Here is an 8,501-nt window from a genome sequence, read left to right as displayed (position 1 = left end):
CTAGGACAGTTGAGGGCACTAGGATTAGAATAATTTAAGGTATCATTGAATTTGCCTGCGAGTACGCGCCCAGCCTGGTTTTGCGCGCTCACAGCGTCGGGTGCAGAGCATAGGAGTCTACGGTTTCAGTGCGATGGTCTCTTTTATAGGACATGTTCATCGACGAATCCCTGACTTTTTACACATTTTTACTCAAGCAGTGTGAACTGCGCTTCGTAGTGCGATGCTGAAAAATCAAAGTCATTGCTTTCGAAACCCTCAACAGTGGTGAATTGCGCGGCACACTGCGACTCGGAGAAGATAGAGGAGACGCGTGGTGGTTTGTCCTACGGTTACAGGTATGTTTAAAAGACCATCTCAAAGTGTTACTATCGTCGTCATAGGGTACTTGTGTTGTGCTGTGTATTGGTTTTAGGTGAGTGAGAAAGTTAAGGTGTGAATGAATGTTGTGGCTTTTGAAGGTTATGAGATAAGTATGTAATATGTAATGACATGTTAACTACATAGAGATCATATTAAAATACTAGAGGGGTATTAACCCTAAAAGTTTCATAATGGGGCGAAAATGGCAGCCATCTTGGTTAGGGAGAAATCCCCCAAAAAGTCTAATTGGAATGAATGGCATAGGTGATGCATTTTCTGTTTTTACTTATGCAGGAAAATAAAAGTGAGCCATGTGATGTATCATCAGTTGTGTAATGTAATTATAGTCAACCTAAAATATTGTCATGTAATTATAAATACAGGGTTGTTCCATGTCATTTCAGCAAGCCATGACACCCACCATCTCAGACTGTAAATGTATTATGTGAAAAATTGTGGTGGAAATGCCTTTATGCGGAGATATTGATATAATAACCATCATATCGAAGTAAACTTGGAGTCACGTTAAATTGGTGTGGTCCTCACTCTACAACTCGGGAAACCATGCAGCTAATTAGACTACGGATGAAATAAGTTATGAACTTCACAAGGTGGTGAAAGCTTTCATCTAGTTGTTAGAACTTGGTAATATCAGGATGTGGGATGAGACATAAACCTAACAAATTCGATTACTAATTTATCTGATCAGGAGAAAAAAACATCACCAATTTCACTGGGAATACATTACATAGGATGAAGAAACAATACTCCAAGCCACAGCTCCATACTACTTGTCAGACACAGAACTGATACTATAACGTTGTTGGGGTATGATTGCTGGCGGGTCCGTATGTGGCTTTTGACCATTCCTTTGGATTCCTCATGTTTAACCCATTGTTAGAAAAAAAGTTTGGTCCAAATTAGATGTTGGGTATTGTATTTACAGTTGAAGTCGGAAGTTAAAGTCAAGAGTCATTAAAACATGTTTTTTAACCACTCCACAAATTTCTTGTTAACAAACTATAGTTTTGGCAAGTCGGTTAGGACATCTACTTTGTTTACAGACAGATTATTGAATTTATAATTCACTGTATCACAATTCCAGTGGGTCAGAAGTTTACATACACTAAGTTGACTGTGCCTTTAAACAGCTTGGAAAATTCCAGAAAATTATGTCATGGCTTTAGAAGCTTCTGATAATTGACATAATTTGAGTCACTTGGAGGTGTAGCTGTGGATGTCTTTCAAGGCCTCTTTAAAGGCCAGCATCCCGGAGTCGCCTCTTCACTGTTGATGTTGAGACTGGTGTTTTGCGGGTACTATTTAATGAAGCTGCCAGTTGAGGACTTGTGAGACATTTGTTTCTCAAAACTAGACACTCTAATGTACTTGTCCTCATGCTCAGTTGTGCACCGGGGTGTCCCACTCTTCTTTCTATTCTGGTTAGGGCCAGTTTGTGCTGCTCTGTGAAGGGAGTAGTACACAGCATTGTACGAGATCTTCAGTTTCTTGGCAGATTCTCGCATGGAATAGCCATCATTTCCCAGTAGAAGAATAGACTGACGAGTTTCAGAAGAAAGTTTGTTGTTTCTGGCCATTTTGAGCCTGTAATCGAACCCACAAATGCTGATGCTCCAGATACTCAACTAGTCTAATGAAAGCCAGTTCTATTGCTTCTTTAATCCACACAACAGTTTTTAGCTGTGCTATCATAATTGCAAAACGGTTGTATCTCTCATGAGTAAAACAATATTGAAGATAAGCCTATATCCACAGGCAGGCTCATTCGAAAAGGGCAGAGGTATTGGGAGTTATATTAAAGGACCCTCCAGAGGAAGTTTCCACTGCAATTTAGATGTCATTTCCTGTCCTAGAGAGGAAATGCACTTTTAGGTTCCACCCCCAAAGAATGGAGAAGGCTACTTGTACATAGTCGCTAATTGGGTATGGGAATCTCCACGTGGAGTTGATAAACATCAACAAATAAGGGACTGACAGCTGTCAGTGTTGCTAGCTAGCATGCTAACCTTAGCTAGCTGGAAACCACTGGCCTGTCTTATTATATTTATTTTATTTAACCTTTATTTAACTAGGTAAGTCAGTTAAGAACAAATTCTTATGTAACAAGGACGGCTTTTCAAAAGGTTTGCTGCGGGGACGGGAGCTGGGATAAAAAATATAGGACAAAACATACATCATGACAACACACATAAAGAGGGACCTAAAGACAACAACATAGCATGGCAGCAACATGTGACAGCACAGCATGGTGGCAGCACAAAACATGCTACAAACATTATTGGGCACAGACAAAGGCAAGAAGGTAGAGAGAACAATATGTTATGCTAAGCAGCCACAACTGTCAGTAAGAGTATCCATGATTGACTCTTTGAATGAAGAGATGGAGATAACTATCCAGTTTGAATGTTTTTTTTGCAGCTCGTTCCAGTTGCTAACTGCAGCGAACTGAAAAGAGGAGCAACCCAGGGATGACCAGTTTACGGAGGGGTATAGAGTGCAGTGATGTGTCCTATAAGGAGCATTGGTGGCAAATCTGATGGCCGAATGGTAAAGTACATCTAGCCGCTTGAGAGCACCCTTACCTGTCGATCTATAAATTACGTCTCCGTAATTTAGCATGTGTAGGATGGTCATCTGAAGCAGGGTTAGTTTGGCAGCTGGGGTGAAAGAGGAGTGATTACGATAGAGGAAACCAAGTCTAGATTTAACCTTAGCCTGCAGCTTTGATATGTGCTGAGAGAAGGACAGTGTACCGTCTAGCCATACTCCCAAGTACTTGTATGAGGTGAATACCTCAAGCTCTAAACCCTCAGAGGTAGTAATCATAACTGTGGGGAGGGCATTCTCCTTAGCAAACCACATGACTTTTGTTTTGGAGGTGTCCAGAACAGGGCAGAGAAAGCTTGTTGGACACTAAGAAAGCTTTGTTGTAGAGAGTTTAACACAACATCCGGGGAGGGGCCAGCTGAGTATAAGACTGTATCATGTGCATATAAATGGATGAGAGAGCTTCCTACTGCCTGAGCTATGTTGATGAAAAATTGGTGTCCCTTGGTGACAGGCACTGACTGAGACAGCAGATATTCTGACTTTATACACTGCCTTCTTTGAGAGAGGTAGTTAACAAACCAGGCTGAAGACCCCTCAGAGACACCAATACTCCTTAGCCGGCCCACAAGAATGGAACGGTCTACCGTTTCAAAAGCTTTTGCCAAGTCCATAAAAATAGCAGCACACACAACATTGCTTAGAATCAAGGGCTGATTTTTGCCAAGTTTTTCCAACACTTTTGATAAACAGGGCAAAATAGAAATCGGCCTACAGCTGTTAGGATCAGCTTGATCTCCCCCTTTAATTAAAGGATGCGATGTGAACCTCCCCAGATAGGAGAGACTGGCTTGGCGATGATAGGGCCTGCAACCTTGAAGGATCTAAACCATCTGACCCAGATGTTTTTTTGGGGTCAAGTTTAAGAAGCTCCTTTAGGACCTCAGACTCAGTGACTGCCTGCAGGGAGAAACTTTGTAGCAGGGCAGGGGGGAAAGAGGGAGGAGCATCGGGGCTAGTCACATTAGAAGTGGTGGGAGATGAGGAAATGTTGGACGGGTAATGAGGCATGGCTGAGTCAAATAGGAATCTTGACTTAATGAAGTGGTGATTTAAAAAGCTCAGCAATGTGCTCCTTTTTAGTAACAACCACATCATCAACATTAAGGAACATGGGCAGCTGTGAGGAGGAGGGTTTATTCTCCAGGTCTTTAACTGTTTTCCATAACTTCTTGGGGCTAGACCCAGAGAGAGAACTGCTCTTTTAAGTAACTAACTTTGGCCTTCCAGATAGCCTGAGTGCACTTATTTCTCACTTGCCCGAAAGAGAGCCAGTCGGAGTATGCGTGTGCCAAGCCTTTCACCAAATGGAATTATTGAGGTGGAGTAACTCTGCCAGCATCTTTAACTTCGTTATTTCCAAAGTTTTGGTATCTTCCATAAATTGTGGCCGCGAATCCGCCATCAAAATAGTTTGAGAGAATAAGATAAAGCTCCGGTAATAGATGATGACTACTGATATGCGATTTTCTACATGTTAATGGACATTGTGCAACCTTCGGCTGCAGTACAGCAAAGCCAAGTCAGCCCATTCTCATGGTTCTCACCGGGAAGTGAAATGAGGGTGTAGCAAACGAATCAAAAGCAGTGGAGCGTGTAGTGAAGCAAAACTTGGGGCGATGGGGGGGCTACCATATTACGTCCTTTTAGAATTTTCTTATTTCTTATCGTCGAGAAGCAACCTGCAAGTAAGCATTTCATTGGACTGTGTATACCATGTGTATCCCGTACATATGACTAATACAACTTAACTTGATAGTAAAAGACACCACATTCTCACGGATTTGCGTGAAGTGGGCAGTTCGGATGTGTCACTTCAAGCCCAAATACTGTATATTATACTTTGACTAAAACGAGGTCTTATTGACTGAAATCGCTGTGCTGTATCATGGGTAAGCTCTGGCCATCGTCTTTCTGCTCGAAAAAGTGTATTTCTACAGGTGTGGGCGTTTAAACGTTACTACCAGCACCAAACCTAAGTCAACTAAGCTTAAACAATTCCTCTCACATACCTAACTGATTCAATTTGAACAACATGTAAATAGGCTTACGGTCGGTCCTTTGTTGAATTGCTTTTCTCAATGGTAAGAAACTGTGTGTAAAATAAATGAATTTCAGTTTATTTTCGTCTACTGCAGCTGCCTGTATTTCTGGACAGAGTATAGTGTATGACCTTTATACTATATTTCTAATCCTCATTGTGTGTGTCTGGAATGGGACAAAGAATGATTTATACAGCTATTAAATTCATCATGAGATGAAACATAATGAATCCCACTGTAGTAGATGTAAATCAGATTATAGAATCGTATGATTCTCCTCCCTGAGAGGAATAGCATTAATCAGGTTTTTAAGCCCATAAACACAATCACCTCTGTACTGTATACGGTATTGTATTCATAGTACATAGTTTCATTTCCTCTTCCGGCTACCTCATCAGTCGAGAAGAGGAGCAGCTCACAACCGGCAGGTTACCATAGCAACCCCAGGCCTCCACTGCGTCTAACTTTATGACCGCATTCCAGAGCTCCGAATGAGAGTGCAAAACTTTCCCCTCAACAGCCAGATGGAAACATACACTAGGGAGCGCCTCTATCAAAACCCATGGAGATGTTGTTGACGAATACAGTACTGTGAGCTCAGCTGTCTGGGTGGGGGCTGCTCAGTGACCCCAGAGACACTGAACAACATAACAGTATGAGGTGAAACAACAGTCATTTCTCTCTTCCCAGCGGCTCCCTTAGATATATTACACCACATCTCTTAAAGCCTTTGCCCTACTTGCATACAGCACAGCACTGTAGAAAATGCATTAGGTTAACATGTGATTGTGCCTAATATGGAGCTTCAGAGGATTGTGTCATGAAATGTTTCTCTTAGAGATAATGTGTGGGCATCAATTCCTCACTCCAGCCCATGAATTGTAATACAGGTTTCATAAACGGCATGCAGAATTGCGTAGGCTGCCCTAGATTTCCTGGAGTACCATTTAGGCCAGAGTCGTCAAAGCCAGATCAGAGCTGTTTCTGTCTCTAGGCAGCAGAAATGGAGAGCTTCCTTCAAGTGGTGAACAAGATGTCTTGTAGCTACCGCTACTGTACATGGATGATGGTTTTACTATGACCAGTCTGGTATGACTGACAGATAAGCAGGGGAAAGATAATATCCAAAATGATAGACTATTCCCCATATAGCGCACTACTTTTTGATCAGGACTCATAGGGCTCTGGTCAAAAGAAATGCACTATGTAGGGCATAGTGTGCCATTTGGGACATTACCAATGCCTCACATTTGGTATGGGTTAAGTTAACGTGGCAAAAAAAATCTGTCCTCATTAAATTGAAATGCAATGCCATGTTATCAATATCCTAAATGAATGGATGTACCTTGTCATGTTGCCATAAGGCGGTGCAGAGTGTCTGCTACACAGCAATGTCCTGCACAGGATGTCCTTATCTGAGAAGAAACATTCTCCATTCTGAACAATCAAGGTTGGGCATGTTGCATTTTATAATGGAATAAATGCAATGCAGTGAAAATATTACAGTGCTTTTGAAAACATTACTGGACAAACAAAGTTGGACCAAACATTCTGATGGTTGACAGATTGCCAGACTATACTGAATGGCAAAAACATTCTGTACATACAAACTAGTGTATTACTTTGTTCATCTTCAAAGTAATGTAGCCTATCCCTGGAGAAACTCAGGACACATTTGGGACTTCAGATAAATCGTTGCTTGTTTTTTGTGTCGTCATGCTATCCTCTCAAATATTTGTTGTATTAATGTTTGATAGGATATCCTATAGATAGGCTTCATCTGCCATTGGAGAGAGGTGAGAGTACAGTAGAATATAGTAGATCTGTGCATGTGGAGTGGGTCTGGTTTGCCCAGTGTCTCTGGCTGGTCACATTGTGCTGAGTCAGAGGGTGTGTGGAACTCTGTCAGCAGTGAGCACCACTCTGTGGCTACGGGCCAATGGGCTGCCTCCCTCTGCCTGCTCTCTTGGGGAAATTGCTACCCTGTACTGTAATGGCTGACCTGATGTATCTATCTACTACTCCTTACAAACATCTCTATGGTCATCATTACAGCTTCTGATTGGAGAAGAGGAAAACTCCTGCTTTACTACTATTGATTGGCTGGGGAGTTTTAGTGCTGAGGTGTACAACTGATGTACTTTGTGTGCACAATGCACATACTGTAGCACTCCAGGACCAGGGTTGGTTGGTTACCACTGCACTGTGTTTGCCCAATATCTAAGATGGGAGTTCAGATCCCAGCACGGCCTTTCATGAGGCCTAGTTATGGAAAGATTAGAAGGCTGTGTTATGTTTGTTTCGCTCTGTCAGAGCATTCCTTTTATTTGTTGACAGGCTATAAAGAGCTGTATTAGGGATGATGGCTCAGAGTCCTTGACACCAGACCTATGTCCTCATGGGGACTGTCACAACACTCCCATGCTGGTGGGGTTGGTTTCTGCCTCTCAGGATGGTGCCAAACATAGTCATAGACACATGTTGGCGGAAGGAGAGTCCCAAAGCTCCCATGTAGTGCTCCTCCTAGACCTGTTTTAATTGTTTTGAAAATGGGTGTTCTCTAACTGTAATGTTTAAGAGGTCAGTATGTACTTTTTGTTATCGCTTCTGGGGTCTCTTCCCAACAACACTCACCATGAAGGGTTTGTTTCTGCCTCTCAGGACCACTCCAAACCCAGCCACACATTCAAGTCCCAGTACTTCACCTGCAGTATGGATGGATTCCAGATTGTTTTAAAAATAAATGTTTAAAAATGACCTGTTTTGAATGAAACAATTTGACGAAGTGTGTATTTACTTGTTCACTGAATGCCTGTCTTACTATAGACACATTAACCATTCATCTTTTAAAAGGCGTGAAATTATTCTGAACAACGCAAGCTGCAGCTAAGAGTGGGTTAATGTCTGGCAGCTTCCCAGCTAAGGTTGACTCTCCTCTCCCCCTCTCTCCTCCATCTCTCTCTCTCTCCTCCATCTCGTCAGTCGACTGCTTCAGTAAGGCAGTATGATGGAGGCTGGCTGTGGGGTTGCCGCGGTGATCGGGAATGCTGGCTCAGGACATCAGGGAGAACCAGGAAGTGGTGACGTCCTTGAGGGGTGAGTTACTCTCTCACACTCACGCTGCACTGTACCGTACTGCTGCTATGTCAGCTGACCAGGACTCTGCAGATATCACACCCAGAAATGTAAAGGATACGTATACAGGATCAGTTGAGGATTTGTGTGTGCTTGAGTGATTGTACAGGCATGTGTGTGTATTATGTGTACGTGAGAGATTGACGGGGAGGAAGAGTGATGGAAAGAGAGGAATTCTAAAAGACATTAGTGATGGCTACATTATATCGATGACAGACAAATGATCTCTTCTCTATCTACTGTAAGTATGCTGGAAAACAACCAGGCCTTGATAGGATGCCTCTCATTTAATCACAGCTCTCCAGCAGATGAGATGAGCTCATTCTATCAGTG

General features: G+C 42.5%; 1 protein-coding gene across 3 annotated transcripts in view; it reads left to right on the top strand.

Annotated features, from left to right (window-relative positions):
- LOC112265551 (rho GTPase-activating protein 32) overlaps positions 1-8,501 on the top strand; it is a 31,803-nt gene continuing 23,302 nt past the window's right edge. For 2 of the 3 annotated variants that reach the window (XM_024442950.2, XM_024442952.2), the window contains exons 1-2: positions 1-338; positions 8,016-8,129. In XM_024442950.2, the coding sequence (XP_024298718.1) occupies positions 8,038-8,129 (92 nt within the window). In that variant the 5' untranslated portion in view covers positions 1-338; positions 8,016-8,037. Of the gene's footprint in view, positions 339-8,015; positions 8,130-8,184; positions 8,410-8,501 lie in introns of those variants that run through there. The other variant, XM_024442951.2, reaches the window with a different exon arrangement.

This window comes from Oncorhynchus tshawytscha, linkage group LG13, assembly GCF_018296145.1.
Source record: "Oncorhynchus tshawytscha isolate Ot180627B linkage group LG13, Otsh_v2.0, whole genome shotgun sequence".
Classification (NCBI taxonomy): domain Eukaryota; kingdom Metazoa; phylum Chordata; class Actinopteri; order Salmoniformes; family Salmonidae; genus Oncorhynchus; species Oncorhynchus tshawytscha.
The sequence above is the reverse complement of the archived record's forward strand: the minus strand, read 5'-3'. Positions and strand labels throughout refer to the sequence as shown.